This window comes from Theropithecus gelada, chromosome 17 (assembly GCF_003255815.1).
Source record: "Theropithecus gelada isolate Dixy chromosome 17, Tgel_1.0, whole genome shotgun sequence".
Classification (NCBI taxonomy): domain Eukaryota; kingdom Metazoa; phylum Chordata; class Mammalia; order Primates; family Cercopithecidae; genus Theropithecus; species Theropithecus gelada.
The window spans coordinates 82,807,126-82,828,338 of NC_037685.1; the positions used below are offsets into that span (position 1 = coordinate 82,807,126).

The following is a 21,213-nucleotide window of genomic DNA, read 5'->3' on the forward strand; positions in this document are numbered from 1 at the left end:
ATTTTCTTGTGGCAGATCAAGAGGATAGGAACAATGAACAGGGAGTGCATGGAGGGGCCTTCCAGAGTCCTCCATAGGGTGCAGTCCAAGTACCTGGGAGTGCTGAGCAACACCAGTGGTAGCTGTGAGGGACCTCAGCTCAGAGTAAGCTAGAAACACAAGGATGCAGTCCTCGTCTTTGAGCACTCTAAATATGGTGGAAGCTACAGTTGGTCAATGCAAACAAGGTCTATACACCCCCTGCTATAGTTTGGAGGTTTATCCCTGAAAACCTCATGTTGAAATTCGATCTCCAATATTGGAGGTGGGGTCTAACGGGAGAAGTTTGCATCATGAGGGGTGGATCTCTCAAGAATAGATTAGTTCCCTCCCTGGCTGGGGGTGAGTGAGTTCTCACTCTGTTAGTTTCCACAAGAGATAGTTGTTAAAAAGAGCCCTCATCTCCCTCCCCTTTCTCCCTCTCTTGCTTGCTCTCTTGCCATGTGATCTCTGCACGTGCTGGCTCCCCTTCACCTTCTGCCATGAGTGGAAGAAACCCAGGACCCTCACCAGAAGCAGATGCCGGCATCATGCTTCTTGTACAGCCTGCAGAACCATGAGCCAAATAAACCTCTTTTCTTTATAAACTACTCAGCCTCAGGTATTCCTTTATAGCAACACGAAAAGACTAAGACACCCTGCAAAATCAAGTGTACACAAACTTATGTTAAATGAAATGTATGGGGGGCTTGTGTTTTGAACAGAGCTCCTGCACTAGGACACAACAGACCAAACCAGAATGGAGTCACTTGTGCTAGGTGCATGAGGAACTCTGAGCTTATTAATGTGCTTTTTGTTCCTTCTTTCTGCTTCTTTAGCCCTTTTCTGTCTATAAAACCAAAGTCCTCTGCTCAGCTCATCTTTTTTAAATCTTTGGATAGGTTACCGTTCAATGCATGAATGCCCAATAAAAGCCAATTAGATCTTTAAACTCAATATGTTGAACTTTTGTTTACCACTGTTGTCATGAATGTTGTACACAAGTCTGTCTGGGTGAACATGAGGGCCCAGGGAAGGTGCTACTGTGGTAATATCTTTTTTAGGAGGACTGTGACAGGAGATGCGACCAGATTATGTACCAGACACAAACATAAGAAATGGGCTTGTGTTTGGGGCCCACATGGAATGTGCTGGCAGCCATAGCCCAGTGATCATTCAGCCAGCTGGAATCAAGGAAAAGCCATCATTATGAGGTTCCTTCATTCCCTTTCTCTTCAATCTTCTTGGAAATTTCTGTCTAGGAAGAAAAATTACCAAAAGAAAACCCTTGATTTTTTTTAAGAGCTTATAGTTTACAAATCAATTTCAAATTATTTCATTTGCTTTTTTTCTATAAAGCCTTATCCTATGAATAGAGATTATTTGTCATTACCTGACAGATTCCTATTAGCCAACAGGCACACAAACAGTAAAGTTTAGCAATTTTTATGACAAGCCTAATTTAGGTTCTATCTCCCAACAGATTTGCTAAGGAGTTTATGGGCATTTACTGAATTGCCCTGAAGCAGAAATTTGCAAACTCTGCTTTGAAAAGGTCCAGGGATTGCCAGAATGAGCCCAGGCTGGGGGAGGTGGTAAGGAGGGGATTGGGGCTCCTGTGCCCACCTGAAGCACAGCACCTTCACTTTCTCTGCTTTGTGTATTATTTTCCTCAGTGAGACGACATCTGCAGGAAGGATTCTGCAGGGGTGGGTTAGGGGAGAGGGACAACTACTGTTCTAGGGGAATGGAAGGAAAAAGAGGCAGGACTGTGTCTTATTCATTTTTGATTTGAACCCCTAGCTTCTAGTCCCGAGTATCTGGAAAGAGTATTTGGAGGACGGAAGGGTGAGCTTGATCAGGATTGTTTGCCCGGTGGGTGGCAGGAGTTGGAGGGGGGCAGGGGCAGTCAACAGAATGGAATTGAAAGTCAAACAAAAGCTTTGTTAGGTCAATTATTTTTTGAAAATATGTGTAAACTTGTGTTAACCAAAACTCTGAAGATCAGGTATATTAGTAACGCTATGCAAGCTCACGTTTAGGGATTTTGCTTTCTCTCAGTGGCAATATGGTCCATTTTCATACCCAGATGTGGAAGAGGTGGGGAAATGGGGCTCAGGGAGAAGAGCTGAAAGGCTCTCCTTTCCCTGCCTCATCTAGTCTCCTACAGCACCTGCTGACTGTGGGGAAACTGAGGAAGAGCAGGACTACTCCCTGCCCCTCAGGGGCGATGGGATCTGAGACTCTTGGAAGATTGGAAATCTTTTCCTGTCAACCATCAATAGATATACTGGTTTATGTTTATTGAAGCCTGGAAGTGGGAACATCTACTCCCCTGAACAGTTTTTCATCATCATTGTCATCTCATCTCAGCCTGGAACATATGCTGTGCCCCAAAGCACGCAGACTTGTGTGGCAGAAAAACAGCTGGCACAGGTGGGCAAGTTATCTCTCTGTTTGATTTCAGACCCATTACCCACCTTCCCCTACTCTGCTTGGTACTGCTGGGGGATGGTTTCTGTGCCCACTTGCTTCCTGTTAGATTGAGCCAATGGAGGCATGGATGGAAGAAGGAGGAAACTTGGTAATACACCAGCTCCGCCTCCCTTTCCAGCCTTTTCTTGGGCAGTGACTACGTCTCTCTCTGTAGGTGACCACATTTCCTCCTTGGACCCAGCTCCATCACACAGCCTCTTCTTGGCTTCCATTTCCCATTCCCCATGATGGCCTTTCCCCCATGGTTTCAGCCACAGGGTCCTCAGGTGGCATCTCATGCAGCCCCTCATCCAGAGTTCCAGCTCACAGTTCCTGGGTCTGGTGGCTCAGTCCCCTCCCCTTGTTCCTCCGTCCTAGCAGTGGTAATGGATTCCTGCAGTTGCTAATCTCTGGGTTGCCTCACCCTCCTCCCCTGGTTTTATAACACCCTTCTAACTAGACTGCTATATTAAACTCCTTCCACGAAACTCCCTGCATTTCTTGACTGCACCCTGACTACAACACAAAGGTTAATGAACCTAGAAAAGTCTTGGCTAATTTGTTCAGCACTTCCCATTTTCTGACAAACATCGTACATCCATCCTTTGTGCTCCTTGAGTTGTCTGCACATACTCCTTAAACACCCACCTGTCCTTGGCAGTAGCGATGAGCTCCCTGGCAAGGACTTGGAACCAGGGTCTTCTCTCCAAGGGTTCACAGGAACAGAAGTCAAACTAAGGAGACCTTCTCAGATGGAGATTAGCTTAGTTTACTTTCTTTGCAGTTCTCAAGTATTTGTTTAGGGGATTAGGAGAGAGCTTAAACTGTATCTGTGTTTTAGCCATTTTAAAGTAATTTGCCAGTATTAAATGCATCAAAAGCTCTGTCTCCTTCAGTAAAGAAGCACATGCAAAAAGCACCCCAAATTAGAAAGTCTAGGCCTCGTTTCTGTGCTGAAGTGTTGTCCCTCCTTACCTGCACCCTAATCCCGGATCCCCCTCTTCCTTTAGCTTGACCAGGACCTGCTGCTTCAGAATCACTGTGGTCCTGCGACTAATCAGGAAAAAACAGCAACAACGACGAATGTGTGTTTTTCTGGGATTCTCCCCAAAACAATGTTTACTTTAGAGGAGTTATACAAAAATCTCTTCCCCTGGCTCACACCATATGTGCTTCTGCTTGGCCTCTTCACATTGACAATGTGAACATTCAAATGATCAGCATCAGCTGAAGGCTCAATCACCAGGAAGTGTGATCGTGCTCAGAGGAGGCCACACAGTTGGTTCTGTGTTTTGGGAAAATGTTTTTTATTTAATTAATGTTATTATTTATTGGATAGGTGCCCAGAATTAAGGTCAGTCCTGAAGAGACTGTTTTTTAAGATGTAAAAATAATTCCAAAAGCTTGTCATATTGTTGTGGAGAAAACAAATCTAATACATGAAATCCTCACTGCAGAACTTTATATGATTTAAATAATAACTAAGATAACAATACTAATAAATGACAAAGACAGTAGTGCTGTATGCAGAGCAAAGAAGGAAAGAGTCATCTCACAGGACAGAGCCTAGAGGGCCAGAGACAGGCCAGCAACAGCTTCTAATCTTCAAATAGAAATTAAACGGATACAGACACACCATCCCCTGCATTGAAGAACTGCTTGGGCAACAAGTTTGTAGTCATCACAACTTTAGAGGTTAAAAAGTGTCAGCAACAATTCAAATCATCAAGCAGGGAGTGGGATGTATTGGGACAGATAACTGTGAAAGGACAGGGCAGAAGTGGCTGCAGGCACAACTGGATTCAGGAACTAAAGCAAAGGCATGAGTGCTCTCCAGCTCTCCACACCTCATGTGTTGGGCTTGTTGTCTCGCCCTACAGACACTCTTTCTTTGTGAGTCAGGGCACTGGGACATCAGCACAGGAAACACCAGCTTTGTGCCCTCCCAGGTAATAAAAATCCAAGATAGAAGAGCCCTACATGTGGAAGTTCAGTAAAAGGACTCTGATTGGCTGGGTTTGGGTGACGTATTCACCCTTGGAGCCAATCACTGCAGCTGGGGATGAGGCGATGGTGGTTGGCTGGGGTTTGCTAGGGAGCTGAGTTCCCTAAATCTGAAAATTACAGCTGCAGGGTGAGAAGAAGATGCCCAGTGGATGTTCAAAGAAAAGGTGTGAAAGGACTGAGAAGTTTGCAAAAGGGCAAACCCAAAAGTGCCAATGGAGCCTGCAGTCACTTAAAGCAGTGGTTCCCAACGTTTTTGGCACCAGGGACCAGTTTCGTGGAAGACAATTTTTCCATGGACCAGGTCAGGGGATGGTTTTGGGATGATTCAAGTGCATTACATTTAGTGTGCACTTTATTTCTATTATTATTATATTGTAATATATAATGAAACAACTATACAATTCTACAACTCACCATAATGTAGAATCAGTGGGAGCCCTGAGCTTGTTTTCCTGCAACTAGATGGTCCCATCTGGGGGTCATGGGAGACAGTGACAGATCATCAGGCGTTAGATTCTCATAAGGAGTGGGGAACCTAGATCACTGGCATGCACAGTTCACAACAGGGTTCATGCTCCTATGAGAATCTAATGCCACTGCTGATCTGACAGGAGGTGGAGCTCAGATGGTAATTCGAGTGATGGGGAGCAGCTGTATATAGAGGAAGCTTCGCTTGCTCACCTGCCACTCACCTCCTGCTATGTGGCCTAGTTCCTAACAGGCCACAGACCGGTACTGGTCCATGGCCCAGGGGCTGGGGACCCCTGACTTAAAGGAAAAAGAAACCTGGATTGCCCTGGCTGAGATGCACGTGGTATTGGGCTGGTTTGTGGGGAGCTGCAGAGAACCCATAACCAGCATAGGCTCTGATAGCATTGCCCTCTTCAGCTGCCATCGTCGGGTGGGAGACTGCCTCTGAAGGTGGTTTTCTAAATATTCCTTACAGATGGGGCTCGCACTCTGTAGATACTGCAGGGAAATCGAGCTGCAAGACAGTGGCTCAAGTCAGATTCTCTGTGCTTTAGGCAGGGAATGGATTCTGGCTGTCTCTTGGACGGCCCTGAAAGAACTCTGGTGGGAAGGTGCAGAGGGGTGTTTGCTATGGGCTCCACCTGGGACATTTACACATCTACCTGTGGGACAGGGCCCGAAGCTCGGGCTACCGAGACAGCAGACCAGGCATTTCCTCATCTTCAACCTCCTCTCCCCTCACCCCTCCCAGCTAGATCCTGACACCACTGCCCACATCCCCCCACCTTCTGCCCTGGGATGGGGTGAAAATAAAACAGTTGAGCATGCAGCTAATGACGGTATTTACAGTTACCACTAGGGAGTGTTCCTAGTGTGCCAAATGCTTAACATCCATGATCTGACAGCCCCTGTGATGGTAAATATCCTCTCCACTTTTCAGATTCCAATACACAACCCCTGAGATTCAGGATGCTCTTGCCATGGTCTTTTATTCGCTTTTAAAATGTTAAAAAAAATTTCCCACGTAACACCAACGTAACCACAAGCCTCTCTTAATGGCTGCCTGACCCTCCTCCTCTTAGCCCAAACACTTCATCTCTTTTCTGTGGACAATGCCTGCTTTCAAAAGCTCTTTTCTTCAGGGAGAACAAGAGTCTGCTAAATTCTATTAGCGTTCAGCAAACCCCAGGGCCCCAGTCTCAACTTTGGCACAGGAAAGTCCAACACTCCGCATCCCCTTCCCTGGAGGAGCCCATCTATGGGAAATTTAACTCTCAGCCTACAAGAAAGCTTCAGACTGACTCGTCTTTTTCTCCAGCTCCTTCTAGCTGTGCCATTGGGGACAGCTTGGTGAATATAAAAGATTTTCAAAGCCTATTAACAAGCCATACAGCTCTAGAGGGGTGTGTGTGTGTGTGTGTGTATGAGACAGAGAAACAGTTGTGTGTAACACAAATGTATGTTTTTAGAATAATTATTGAAGTGTTCTTATCATTTCAGAGACTCAGTTTGAAGCGAAGGAACTATGTGAGCAGCAGCAGCATGTCCAGGAGAGGGCACCCTCTCACAGCCTGGCTAAAACGCTCAGGGCAGGTCCTGGTTCTGCAGTCACTGCCCTCTGCGGAAGGCTGTTCTCTAAGAAGCTGTGGGTGCACATGCCCTACACACCCAGCCGGATGCCCTGAGAGGGGGGATGCTGTGGTTATGAGACAAAGCCTGTTGCAACCAACAGAGGAGGCCCATCTCTTCCCATGAGGCACCCCTGCAGCTGCCCTCTTACAGTGTCTCCAGAACCTCGCTGAGTACTTCCAGCTGCGCATTGATCCCCGCCAGAAGCTTGGCCAGTTTGGTAGGCGTGAGGGCCTGACCGTTGTGAGAACAGTGGTCTCCAATGGTCATGTGCTCAGGACAATTCAGAGAACTTAGAGAAACCCAGGTACGTGGACTCCACTCCAGACATACTGAATCTGAATCACTGGGGTAGGGCCCAGGCAGGTATGGATTTTTGAAACCGCACAGGTGATTTAGATGAGCACCTTGACAGGAGTTAGCCTGCCACAGTTCCATGCACACTGGCAGAAGACACAAAACTCCTGAGTCAGCAACAAAGCACAGCAAGCAGCATAAACTTCATGTTCAGGTTGGTTCTCTTTGTTCTCTGGCACCAGAGGATGCAGTGGCCCAGGTGAATACAGAGCACATGTTGGGTTCATCACAGCAGAGGAGCCCCAAGTTTCAGAAACCCAAATCTTTTGAAAGGCTGAAAGGACTGCAGGTAAACCTGCCCAACTTTTACATCATAGTAAGACGTTATCGCCCAACTTTTACATCACATAAGACGTTGTCTCTTTTTTTTGGAGACGGTCTTGCTCTGTCACCCAGGCTGGAGTGCAGTGGCGCCATCATGACTCACTGTAGCCCTGACCTAGGCTCAAACCACCATCCTGCCTCAGCCTCCAAAGTAGCTGGGACCACATACGCATGCCACCATGCCCGGCTAACTTTTTTTTCCTGTAGAGATGGAGTCTCATTATGTTGTCCAGGCTGATCTTGAACTCCTGGGCTCAAGTGACCTGCCTGCCTCAGACTTCCAAAGTGCTGGGATTACAGGCATGAACCACTGTGCCTGGCCAACATTATCTTTATTATCATACACAGTAAGCAAATCTCTCTTCCCTGGAGGGGGGACTCTTATTTTTGTCTGCCAAGATGATTTCCTTTATAATCTTCTTGAAAAAATAGTTGAAAAGATAACTAGAACTAGTCTGGGCGCAGTGGTTCACGCCTGTAATCCCAGTACTTTGGGAGGCCGAGGTGGGTCTATCACCTGAGGTCAGGAGTTGGAGACCAGCCTGGTAAAACCAGGTAAACCCAACATGGTAAAACCCTTCTCTACTAAAAACACAAAAATTAGCTGGGCATGGTGGTGCACGCCTGTAATCCCAGCTACTCAGGAGGCCGAGGCAAGAAAATTGCTTGAACCCAGGAGGCGGAGGTTGCAGTGAGCTGAGATCGCACCACTGCACTCCAGCCTGAGTGACAGGGTGAGACTCCATCTTAAAAAAAAAAGGGCAGGGGCTGCTGGGAGTGGTTGCTCAAGCCTGTAATCCCAGCACTTTGGGAGGCTGAGGTGGGTGGATCACGAGATCAAGAGATTGAAACCATCCTGGCCAACATGGTGAAACCCCGTCTCTACTAAAAATACAAAAATTAGTTGGGCGTGGTGGCGTGCACCTGTAGTCCCAGTTACTGGGGAGGCTGAGACAGGAGAATCGCTTGAATCTGGGAGGCAGAGGTTGCAGTGAGCAGAGATTGTGCCACTACACTGCAGCCTGGTGACAGACCGAGACTCCGTCTCAAAAAATAAACAAATAAAATAAATAAAAAGACAACTAGAACAAAAGTGCAGTGGCCCTGCTCATATATGCAGAAATACAAGAAACTACTGGGGAGTTTTCTCCTAACACACTCCTGGTTAAGAATCACTAATGCAGGATATTGTTCTAGATCTACATGCTTTTCAGTTTTCAAAGAACTAATTGAGAAATGAGCTCCTTATAATAGAGAGGACGGCTGCCTCATGGATGGAGAAATGGGCAACTGACTTACGGTGTAATGGCAGCTACCACTACATAAATATCATGCATTTTCTGAATATTACACAAAAACACCAGATTCACATTTGCAAAAGTAGGAGTACTGTAAGGGCTAAACTAAACAATATATGCAAAATGTTGGCACATACTAGATGATAAATGTTAGTTCTCTCTCCTCTTCTGCCCTTTGCCTACTTTACAACCTATCCTGTCTGTATAAAGCCAACAAGAATGGCTTAGACTTACATCTTTTTCCTGCTACGATGGCACTGCTAGAAGGAGTCCTTTGGATCCTTTAAATGTGTTCCAGGAGAGGCACCCAGCTTGCTGAAAGGGTAATACAAATGACTGAGCCACCAACCTGTTGTCTAGGATTTCCTGATCTACCACTCACTCGATTCTACCTTGTACCTGCCTATCATTCCTCCTCACTTTCCCTGCCTCAACCCCACTCCAGTCTCACAGTCCTAAACCTGTTCTCATCCACTGCTGATCACTGCTGGCCTTTTCAAGGCCACCTTCTAGAGACTGTCTAGACTGCATGTCTTACTCCCACTGCTCTTACTTATTGATTCATTTAGCAAAAATAATGGTTAGTAAATGAAACGATCTCTATTCACAGATGGTATGATCTTTTATCTGGAAAATCCATAAAAAACGCTTTCAGAACCCATAAACAAGTACAGTAAAGTCGCAGGATACAAGGTCAATATTAAAAAAATCAATTGTTTTTCTATATACTAGTGATGAATAATCTGAAGATGAAATCAAGGAAACAACTTACAATAGCATCTAGAAGAAAAAATACTTGACATAAACAACATAGGTGCAAGGCTTCATAATCACACTGTATCCCATAAATATATAGTTATTATGTGTCAATTAAAAACAGTAATAAAAGCCAGAAAAGGGTATAGCAACCGAAAGATTTTTCCAGTGTACTTCTAATCAGTAGCATTTGGCACTTGTAAAGAAAATGCAAGTCTTACACACTAAAAATTATAAGATATCATGATAAGAAATTAAAGAAGGCCTAAATAAGTGGAAAGACATGCCATCTTCATGAATTAGAAGACTTAAGTATTAAGATGGCAACATTTCCCAAATTGACACACAGATTCAACACTATCCTCTCAAAAATGTCATCTGGCTTCTATGTAGAAATTGACAAACTGACCCTACAATTCATATAAAAATGCAAGGGATCCAGAATAGCCGAAACAATCTTACAACAAAATTAGAGGACTCAAGTTTCCCAATTTCAGAACTTAATGCAAAGCTATAGTAATTAAGACCGCATGGCACTAGAAAAGGCTAGACACGTAGTTTAATGGAATAGAACTAAATTTTTATTAAATTATGAACAGAAATCCTTACTTTTATGGCCAATTGATTTAGACAAACCTAGACAATCACATGGGAGATGAATAGTCTTTTCAATAAGTGGTGCTGGGACAACTGGATATTCACCTGCAAAAGAATGAAGTTGGACTCCTATTTCAAACCACATACAAAAATTAACTCAATATGGGTCATAGTCTTACATGCAAGAGTTAAAACTATGGAACTCTTAGGAGAAAACCTGGGAATAAATCTTTATACCTTAAATTAGGCAATGGTTTCTTAGATAAATACTGAAATCACAGGCAATAAAAGAAAAAAATGTAAATTGCACATCTTCAAAATAAAAATCTTTTGTGCTTTAAAGCACACAATCAAGAAAGTGAAAAGACAGCCACAAAATGGGAGAAGATATTTGCAAGTCATAGATCTGATAAGGGACTGGAGTCCAGAATAAATAACTCTTACAAGTCAACAATAAAAGGATAACCCAATTTAAAAATAAGCAAATGATTTAAATAGACATTTCTCCAAAGAGGATACACAAATGACCGATACACACATGGAAAGACGCTCAACACCATTAATCATTAAGGAAATACAAATCAAAACCACAATGACATACCGCTTCATATGCACTGAAATAAAAAAGACAGACAATAACAGTGTTGGTGAGGATGTGGAGAAATTGGAACTCTCATGCATCACTGATGGGATCAGAAAAAAGATGCAGCCCACGTGTCAGTTCTTCAATATTGGTTAATGTAAAGATACAGTTACCATAATAGCCTAGCAATTCCACCCCCAGGTGTCTCTCCAAGAGAAATGAAATATATGTCCACACAAAGACTTGTATACAAATGTTCATGCCAGCATTATTCATGATAGCAAAAAAAAATGAAAACAACCCAAGTATCCATCAATGAATGAATAGACAAACAAAAAGTGATATATCCATAAAATGGATTATTATTCAGCAACCATAATGAATGATGTATTGCTGATACATGCTACAACACGGGTGAACTTTTAAATCATTATGCTAAGTATAAGAAGCCAGACACAAAAAGCCACATGTTTTATGGTTCCATTTATAGTAAATGCTCAGAATAGACAATTCTGTAGAGACAAAAAGTAGATACAAGGTTGCCAGGAAAGAGTAAGGCATGACTTCTAATGAGTACAGAGTTTTGTGGGAGAGAAGGGAGAGAAGGGTGGTGAAAATGTTCTAAAATTTTAAAGTGGTGATGGTTGCACAATTCTATGAATATATCAAAAACCACTGAACCATAAACTTTAGAAGGGTGAAATCTATGATGTGAATTATATCTCAATAAAACTGTTTTTTTTTTTTAAGTGAGACCCAGCCTTCTCAGATATGTGATGTTAATGTCCAACCTCATTTGTACTCACAAAATTGTGAAGGAAGAGAACCTGGGTCCACCCACACACACTTTAATGAAGTATGGTTCCTGAGTGTGGTTGCATCTGGCCCATCTAGAAAATTGTGCCTGGCATTTGACCTGCTAAAATCCAAGTTCCACATGGTCTAGAGTTCAAGGCAGAAATATCCCTGGTACATATAAAGAAACCACTCCTGCTGGAGGGGTGGCACGCAGTGGAGCTGCCTGTGCCCCACCCGCCCTCCCATGCCTCACACCCCTCTCAGTTGTCAGTTGCCCCTGGAACAGATACTTCTGGAAATTCATGTACCCAAGAAAAGTCAAAAACGAAGAAGAACTCAGCAAAAACACAGAAATACATCAGTTGACTTGTGTCAATGGCATTACTAACTACCCCCGGAGAAGCCTGGACACATCTTCAGCGCCTCTATTTTCCTTTCTGTCCTCCCCCAGTGCCCACTCCATCCAAAGTCCCTTTACAAAGCTCTGTGACAGTGGCTCTCCTAAGTATCTAGAATCTACCTGCTCTCTCCTAAGGCTCACTGCCTCCCCTGGTTCAGGCTCTATCAGCCTCCTCCCACCAACACGTAGCCTCCTCCCTGCTTTCCCTACCTCCAGCCCAGCCTAGCTACAATCTTCTGGGCAGAAGCCCCACTGGGTGTGTTTACATCCCAAATTTGTGCAGAAAATCCACATAGCTCCATTGGGTTACCCAGTCCAGAGCAAACATGCCAGGCCTTTCTCACTCTGTCATCCAAGTTCGAAATCCAAGAGAGGAGAGTTTCAAGAAGGAGGAGATTCAAGAAGGGAAGTTATTCACTGGGGTCAAGCTCCATGGAAAGGTCACGTAATAAAAAAACTGAAAAGAATCACTTGGGATGTGGTCTCAGGAGGTTACTGCAGACCTCTGGAAAAGCCGTTTCAGGGGTGAGGTCAGAAGCCAACATGCATTGAATGAAAGAACAAATATAGGTGGAGTCTCAGTTTTATAAGATGTAAAAATCAAGAGAAGCAAAATGAAAAAAGCACTGATGTTGAAGATAGTTTCCCAGTTGCCTTGTTACATCTTCAAGGTGGGACTGAAGGGGTAGTGGGCATTGCTTCAACAGAATCACAACACTTTTTGCCCTTCTCATGGCCTGGTGCATGGAAAAGCTTTGGGAAATATTAGCTGCTGCTATTGACGCTGAGGGCACCCACATGCCTTTAGAACCAGAATCTAAAATGTTCAGCCTCTGAATGTCTAAAAAGACCTGCTGAAATGTTGCAGATTTCAAAATTAGAGGAAGGTTATTTTATGAAATATCTTTTAGAATATAGGTGTTAGAGAAAGTATATTATCATAAGCTACCCTAGAAGCTGAACTTGGGAGAGTCCCATGGTTAGAGGGACTGAGCATTCTGCCAACAACCGGCCCCACCTTGCCAGTCAGGCCAGTGAGCCACCCCAGAGGCAGGGCCACCTGCCTCACTCAAGCCTGCAGGTCACTTGCAGCCCTGATGGACAGTCTGTGGGCAACCTCCTGAGGAACCCAAACTGGAACCACTCTGCTAAGCTGCTCCCAAATCCCTGACCCACAAGGATTGTGAAATAACAAATATTCATTGTCCGTTTAAGGCACTAAGTTTGGGAGTAATTTATTTTGAGAAACAGATAACGAACACAGCCCTGATGGCAATCAGTTATTGGCTATGGGATGCCGAAGGAGTGGATAACTTCCTAGCATGGTGGCTTCTGCTCTGCCAAGGGCAGTTCTTCAGGAAGCAGGCAGCTGCTGTGAGCGATACTCAAAGTTGGGAGATGAGTGCCTCCACCTGGTAAAGGGGCCCTAGACAAGGCACCAATAACATCCACTGGGGGTGTTGATTATAATCTACCTAAATTTAGTTTTGGTTTTGACAGGTCAGTTTGTACACCAACACAATTGTGGAAATATTTTGCATTTCTTTCGAAGGTCTCACCTCCTTAGTGTGTGTATCCAGTGGGTACACAACTAGAACTGCATACACGAGGCAGCAGCAGTGGGAAGCAGTAAGGTGATCTAGAGACACTTTATTTATTACTCACTAAGTCCCAAAAAGTGCTTGCAAATATAGAAAGTGCAGGTAGAGATGATCAATAATAACTAACTATAGTGTCTGCCCTTCATTGCTATTCAAGTCTTGCTTTCCAATAAGACACTTCATAACTCATTCCTAAGTGCACTGTTGGAAGTGGGAGGGAGGGAGAGGCGGCACAGGAACGAGGTCAGGGAGGGAAGAGAGACTCTACATCAGATGACAATGTCTCAGTTGTCACTTCAGGTTCTGGCTGCTCTCTCCACTGTACAGGGAAAGCCACCAAATAGACAGCAAACTGGTCCCCCCTGCTTTCCCCAGAACACTCCTTTTCCCATCTCTAGGTGTAAGTGCAGGAAGCCCTAAGCATCTAATGCAGTCAGATGCTAAGTTAAACACCCAGAAGTCCCAGTTTCCATGGGGCCAGAGGAAAAGGCAGAGTGCTATTTCCAGACTTCAATGGCAATTGAAAAAGGAAAAAGACTCGTGTGGGTGTGGGGCAAAGGCTGCCCCAGAATGCCCAAGCTTTAGCTTCAATAAACCTATCATAGCCATAATGAGGCAGTGGTGGGGCAGAAAAAAGAACCATATAGGGTCTTTTGTCTGGTAGACTCATACCTGGTTGAGCAACCAAAGCATCTTCTCCCACCTGCCTCCTATGACACCATTTGGGTTTCTCCAACAGTCTTCCACGTGTGTGTGTGTGTGTGTGTGTGTGTGTGTGTTTAGAAAGAAGCACCTGGTCACCAGAAACTCAGATGCCAATAACTCTTGACAAAAATACATTCACACTGGACAAGTGAACACTCAACCTAACACAGAGCACCTGTGGCCCTGGGATGCTAGGAATGAGGTGGTTTTCTGCAGCGCTGCTTCTCATTCACCATCAGCATCAGAATCAGCATGAGCTTAATGACTGCTTGTTGCCTGGTTTGCAATGATGATGACAATGATGGCGGTGGTGGTGGTGGTGGTGGTGATGATGATGATGATGATGTTAATGAGCCCATGGACCAGATTTAATGCTGCTGCCTATTTTGAAATTAAGAAATACATGATGACAGAAACTGAATTCAGGTAGCACTGGGCTAAAGGCAGATGACTGACGACTGCTTGGTGACTGGCTTATATGCAATTCTTATGATGACCCTAAGGTAATTGATGATGATGATGATGATGATAATGATGATCATGATCATGACGAATTAGATCTGGGAAAACATCACCTGGCCTTCAGTAGCTAATGCATAGTAGTAATGAATACTTTTCTCTGGGCTTGAATAGGAATTCACGGTATGGACGTGGAAAAGAAGGAGGCTCTAGATCAAAAGAGGAAAGATAAGCATGGTCCGTTTTCAAGATACTGTGAAAAGTACAGGTTGAACAATCCAAAAATCTGAAATACTCCAAATTCTGCAACTTTTTGAGTATCAACATGATGCTCAAAGGTCATGCTCAAAGGAAATGCTCATTGGAGCATTTTCGATTTCAGATTTTCAGGTTGGGAACGCTCAACCAGTAAATATAATGCAAATTTTCCAAAATCCTAAATTTAAAACACTTCTGGCTCCAAGCATTTCAGTCAAGAAACATCCATTTTGTACTGATCTGGAGGCTGAGAACCTTGAATTTTATTTACCAGGTAGGGGAACATCATCATTAGCAGGGTTTCTTAACCTAATTAGTACTACATTTTGGAATAGAGAATTGCTGTGGGGGTGTGTGGGGATCTGTCCTGCGTGTTGTGGGGTGTTTAGTAGCATCCCTGGCCTCTACTCGATGCCAGTAGCACACCTCCAGTAGTTACTGTGTAAAATATCTCTGGACATTACCAAATGCCCCTGTGGGAGGTCAAAAGCACCCTCATTGAGAAGCACTGAGCTAAGAAAAACAGCAGACACCACGAAGCAGTCCACAGAGAACAGCCCTAAGCAGGAGAAGAAATGTCAGGCTGAAAGCAGTTCGTGCAGGGAGAGAGACTGTCCTCTTCCAGAGAAAAGAGCTGTCACGACACTGGACGAGGGCCCAGAGGCAGGACTTCAGAGCAACAACCTCAGAGAGCCATGATTCCGGAGCAGTCTCAGTGCCTGCTTTCACCACCTCGGACACAGCAGGCCCCACTCACCTTGGCTAGAGCCGCACCTGACTCACCCAGTCAGGGAGGTGCCACTGCCCTCCTGAGGCCCTCTCATTTGGAAAGCACCTTCTTCAGAGCATCCTAAGGGAAGCTGGAGTTCCTCTGTGACAGGGCTTTGAGATGTTTTCTAGCAGGCCAGGTCCCTCCCTTCACAAAGGAAACACCCAGAGAGCAGGGAGGCGAGGGGCAAGCCCTCCCTCGCAGCAGCGGGGTCGACCCAAGCAGGAAGTGGAATCCTGCAGGGAAGCTGCCCCGAGCTCCTCTGCCTGCCACAGGTCCCTGTAAAAATGGTAGAATAAGTGCTAGGAAATGCAAAATGTGATCGAGGGCCATGTGGCATTTAAAAAACTACACCTTGGTTTCCAAAGAAACAGAATGCTATTTTGAGAGGTTCTGCTTCATTAGCCTGGGTTCATATTAGTGTGTGTCTGAGGACAATGCCCCGTGGTTCTATGTTGGAGAGGAACTCAGCTGTGATGCCGCCTTCTCTTCCCCAGCCGGATTGAGAATGACGGCTTCACCTGGGGCTGTGAAGCAGACAGGTAGGCGTCTCGCTGAGACACCTGTAGACGCAGAACTAATGACTCACCAGGATGAAGCTCCACCACTGCACAGCAGAGGAGCGTGCACTGCACCCAGTGGTGACTTGGGGCTCGGGCTCTGGGAGCTGTGGCTCCTCAAAGGCTGTGTGTTCTGGAGGGACTGAAATCTTCTCCCAGCAAATAGTGGACCAGGCTGGGGTCCCTGGAGCAAAAAGCAGCATGCAGGGCTGGGCTGTACCTGGGGGTGTCAGTACCCCCTGCAAAGGTTAACTTAGCCCGCTCAGGGGACTCCCTGAGGCATCTAATTCAAAGGGTGAAATAATCTAATGAGTGCAGCCACACAGAATGAGCAGGTATGGGGGAGAGAAGGGATTCACAGAAGCTATGGCATGAAATGGGGCAGGCTTTGTAGGGCTCCCATAGCTCCACCCTTGGGCCCAGGGCAACTCCTAAGGCCCCAAGCCAGTTTTGAGCCCCGCTAGAGCTTCAGTGTTCTCATATGAAAAACTAGGACAATGAGGCCTAACCACAGGTGACTGCGAGAACAAGGAAGAACATATGAGAAAGTGCTTCATGGGCCCTAAAGTGTGGAGCAAATGTTGGTTGTTACTGGCCTAATTCCATATGCTTTACAAACGGTACTTTCATGGTAATAAAGCATCTGCATTTCTATGGGAGAAGTTCTAGAGTTATTTTAACTCCTGATAAGAAAATAATATGCCCATGAGAGACCCTGACCCTGAGGCATTCAAACAGTTTACAAACAGGCCTGGGCTCCCTGCCAGCCCAGGCAGGCACTCCCCGGGATCCCAGGCCCTGGGGCAGTTTCGGAGACAGCAACCCAAAGCCATGCCAACCCTCCTCTAAAAGTACAAACAGTCCCTGCAGGCTCCCGGGCAAACACCCAACTGACCCTTGATGCTGGGGACCAACAGTGAAAGGGAAGCTATACCCTGACTCCACACTAGCAAAGACAAACAAGCTGGAACCCAGCTTCTTTCTGCTCTTCCTGTTGGATCTGGTCTGTTCAGAAAGGCCTTCGCAGTGCTCTGAAGCCACACTTTCTGTAGCAGGTTGTTTGCAAAAACAACTGTAATGACCCTCCCCTCCCATGGTTAATGTTCCTCTCTCCTCTCGACGTGAGCAGGGATCTGGGGTGCATCTGTGACTTGCTTTGACCCAAGGGATGCAGCAGAAGTGATGTTGTGTAACTTCCAAGCTGAGGCTTTACGTGGCCTTGTGGCTTCTGCTGTCTTGAATAGCCTTTGACATCCCTTAAGGGAGCTTACTCTAGAGCCCTTCATGAGAGGTCACGTGAAGACAGAGGCTCTGATACCATATTAACCATGTCTTTTTATGTATTCTGACGCTTCGACATCTAGGGTCTTGGTGACCTTGGCAGGTCTGTCCCTCTCAGGGTTAGCCAATTCCTACAGACAGTAAACTTGCCCATGAGCATGCTTTTCAAACACAAACCAACCAGTCCAGAGCTCATGCCCCCAGCTACCTACTTCATCAGCCTTCCACAGGACTCACACACTCTAGGCCACTGTTCCTCTGCCCCAAGCACCCCAGGGCCAGGTATCAGACAACTAGGGACAGCCCCTATACCCAGAGCCTGCTGAAATTACTCAAACTATAATAGCTAACCTTAACCCTGCTCACTTTGCCTCACTCACTCCTTCCCGTGGAAACCACCATAAAGGCTCTGCCCATGTTTTTCCATCACTCCTGCCTTCTCGCTGACCATAGTGCCTCCCTATATGGTGCTGCATGGCACAGCACTTTCCCTTCTCTTGGGATCTGTGAGTAACAATCAATCTTTTCAGTGGCAATCGACACTTGATCTGTTGGTCTCTCCATACCTGAAGAATAATGCAACCCATATATATTTTTAAATCAACTAAAATCTATTTAATTAAGCATAAAGTTACTTTCACATTTGTCTACAACTACAGTAAATACAGTTCTTGGAATAAGGACAAGGCCTTTAGAATTTAAAACCTCCCCACCTGCAAGATTACATATATAAAACTCCCACTATTGTTTAGATAATAGTGGATTAATCAAGTTAAAATAGTTATACTATCTAGAATAAAATAAAATGGAAATAATTTACTCATAAGATTCATATTTAAATCATCCTTATTTACAAACTACTATCCTGAGAATTATAATTCCATTAAGTTTCAACTTGAGCAAAGTGTAATCATTGAAGTAACAGCAGTTACTTCAACTGAAAATGAGAACAGTCAAAATGACTTTTGAAGAGAGCAAAAATATTGTCAGTTTTCTTGCCGTGGTTCTGGATTTTCTGTAGCAGGCTCATTTGAAGGCAGACTCAACCCTGAAGGGAACTCACTCTATCTTCAGAATGTGGGGGTGGGGGGGGGCCAAAATCCAGGTCTTGGGGGAAGGTAAGGAGGAAAACCCCTCGGTGGATAGACATTTCTCATTGCAAATGGAGCACGTGGTGGACCTGGGACATCCCTTGGTGGAAAATAATTTGGAGAAGCTCCAAACATGGTTCCTGGAGGAGGTGGAGGGAAAGGAGGTCCTCTTCTCATGAACGGGCCTCTCATATCCACTGGCAACAACGGACCTCTGATTGGAGCGAGAGCTGGAGGAACAAAGCCCGGGCCAGTTGCTTCATTTTCAGCGGGGAGAGATGAATCAGGCACATTTAAATTACCAAGATTATCTTTGGTATCATTTCTACTGGATTCCATTTCTGAAGGCATTGACCCATCCATTTTATCCGAAGAAGGCATATTAAAACTTCCGAGTTCTGCTGGTCCAGAGCGTCTAGCAGAATTAGAATAAAATGTGTCTTGCCTTTGTGGAGGAAGAGCTGAATCAGGATATGATTGTCCTGGTGGAGGAAACATCATCCTACGGTCCTGTTCCCACGGAGGCGACAGGGGCCCAGTGTCAGAAGGAGCCCTATAAGGACTGGTTAACCTCTCACAGCTTGATTCTCCTCTTTCATTGGTAATCTGATGGTCCAGAGGATTCCCTGGGCCTCTTGGGCCTCTCCCTCCTCCCATTGGAAGCGAAGGTGAGAGTCTCAGTGGACCCTCCGACAAAGTTGGAGGATAGAGAAAAGCTCTCATTTCAGATGAAGGCCGACCCAGTGGAGAGGGACCATATGAGGAATGCTGTCTGCCAAATGCTGTATTTGGAACATCAAGTGCATAAGGATCTTTTTCTAAAAGTTTCATTTTAAACTCTGTTTCGGCTAATTTTTGTCTGTTGTGAGCATTTTCTTTCCTTAAATCATTGAGGTTTCTTTCAGCAATCCAAGCTGCCAAACAATTACCATCTACTTTTTTCTTATAGGAAATAATCTTCCCTTGATAAAAATGAAGAACTCTCTCAAATTGTTCTTCCAGATCTTTGGCTCGCTTTCTGCAGGTCTCCAGCTCTCCAGTGCCATGGCTGATCGTTTCATCTACTTTAGAAAGTTTCTCATTCTCTGACCGGTTATTTTCCTCTACTATTAATTTCCTGTAGAGTTTCATTGCATTTTCTTGATATAATTCAGTCATTACTTTAACTTTCTCTTGAAGTTTCTGATTCTCACTTTCAAAGTGTGTGTTTTCCGACTGCAAAGATGCTTGTTCCGTCTGAAGGTTTTTAATATGCCCTCTGAGCTCCTTCTTGGTTTCATCAACTTCAGATAACTGAATATAAATTTGGTTTCTTTCTCCTTCTAAGGTTGTTAACGAAGTATTTAACTTAGCTGCATGAATCAGTTTCTTCAAAGCTCCTTTCGGAGGATTATCTAAGTAAGCACCACCTTCTGATTCACTGTTCATTTCTAATTCCAAGTTACCATCATCTGTTATGTCTTCTTCCAGCATAGCAGCCCAATCTTTGATCTGTAGCAAGTGTTCAGTTAGAGTCTCGATGTGATTTTCTTTATCATTTAGAACTTGTTCTGCGTGTACTTTGGAGTCTTCAAATGTTATTTTCTGTTTATTAAGTTCACTCACTTGTTCTTTCCATACTTCAGCTTCTTGCAAAAGCTGTTTCTGGCTTTCCTGAAGTTGACAATTTTCATTCAAAGCATCTTGTATTGCTATCTTCAGTCGTTCTTCATTCATTTGAAATCTCTTCAAGGTCATTTTGGCTTCAGCTACTTGGGATTTGAGGGATTTTGACTCATCTTCTAGAGACTGTATGCCTTTGGAAATATCCGCCATCAATTCATCTTGTTCAGAATGTTTCGATTTCTCTTCTTTTAACTCTTTTTCTAGACAGAGTATTTCATGCTCAAGTTCAGAATTGGACCTGTTCAGCTTTTCACAGGTTGCCTCCAAATTTTGTTCTTCTGTTGCCTCCTTCTCAGAGCTGGCATCCTCTAAAGATGACTCTACTTCATAGGCTTCATACTCTTTTTGAACAAGGCTAAACTTTTCAAGTAATCTACATTTTTCTTCAATTAGTCCAGAAAGCGCGTCAGCAAGGTTTTTCTCTCTTCCCGCATAAAGCCGACTCCTAACCGATCTAAAACTTCTCCACAAGAAAAAGGGAACAGCAAAAAATCCAACGACAGCTGCACATATCACCAATTCCCATGGAAAACCATAAGGAGTCGAATCTGGTCTCCTGCCTTCAGGCAGTGCTGCCACAACCCTGCGTGGCTCCTCCAGGAGCAGCCCCCAGTAAGGCTGAGGGGTAGCCCCGGGCTCCTCCATAGTGCCAAGGCTGCTCTGGCGGTGGCCAAAGTAACCATAGCCTGTTGGGGCCACAATAACGGGCAGAGAATCCGCAGCCTTCCGTTTGGAACGCAAATCTGCACCAGGCAACCGGAGCGGACCACTGCGGAGTCGGCTGCGGGGGGGATCTGGAGGATGCGGGCACCCACAGGCCTCACAGGTCCACGCTGCTCACCCCAGTCCCCTTGTTACGCTCTATATCCTGAGGCAGCGCTAAAACCTGTATTTTAAAACAATACCACATGCAGAGAAAGACTCAGGTGACCCAGCATCCCAGCTATGCCCATCCCCAAGCTGACACCCTAGCTAAATGTAGCCTTGTGCATGAGCCCAAGTGAGGCCAGCAGAAGAAACTCCCAGCTGACAGAATGATAAGCAATAACAAATCATTGTTTTAAGTCACTAAGCTTTGGGGTCATTCGTTATGCAGCAGTAGCTAACTGAA

The 21,213-nt window shown here is 45.0% G+C and overlaps 1 protein-coding gene across 4 annotated transcripts; it reads right to left on the reverse strand.

Moving 5' to 3' along the window:
* Positions 1 to 17,965: 17,965 nt before the first annotated feature.
* Positions 17,966 to 20,923, reverse strand: LOC112610898 (endoplasmic reticulum export factor CTAGE5-like). Of its 4 annotated transcripts, XM_025364511.1 has the most exons (3): positions 20,427 to 20,800; positions 19,214 to 20,363; positions 18,220 to 19,084 (listed from the first exon to the last, which is right to left on the reverse strand). In XM_025364511.1, exons 1-3 carry the CDS (start codon positions 20,745 to 20,747, stop codon positions 18,417 to 18,419), a joined length of 2,139 nt encoding a protein of 712 aa, XP_025220296.1. In that variant the 5' UTR covers positions 20,748 to 20,800; the 3' UTR covers positions 18,220 to 18,416. The 4 variants fall into 4 exon arrangements, with proteins under 4 accessions (XP_025220293.1, XP_025220296.1, XP_025220295.1 ...); XM_025364510.1 differs by having other exon boundaries at positions 19,214 to 20,823; XM_025364509.1 differs by having other exon boundaries at positions 18,220 to 20,363.
* Between the last annotated feature and the right edge of the window lie 290 nt (positions 20,924 to 21,213).

What these genes read in the sequence shown, in the direction of transcription:
- LOC112610898 (XM_025364508.1), bottom strand. Translation starts at nt 20,747, where the DNA reads ATGGAGGAGCCCGGGGCTACCCCTCAGCCTTACTGGGGGCTGCTCCTG.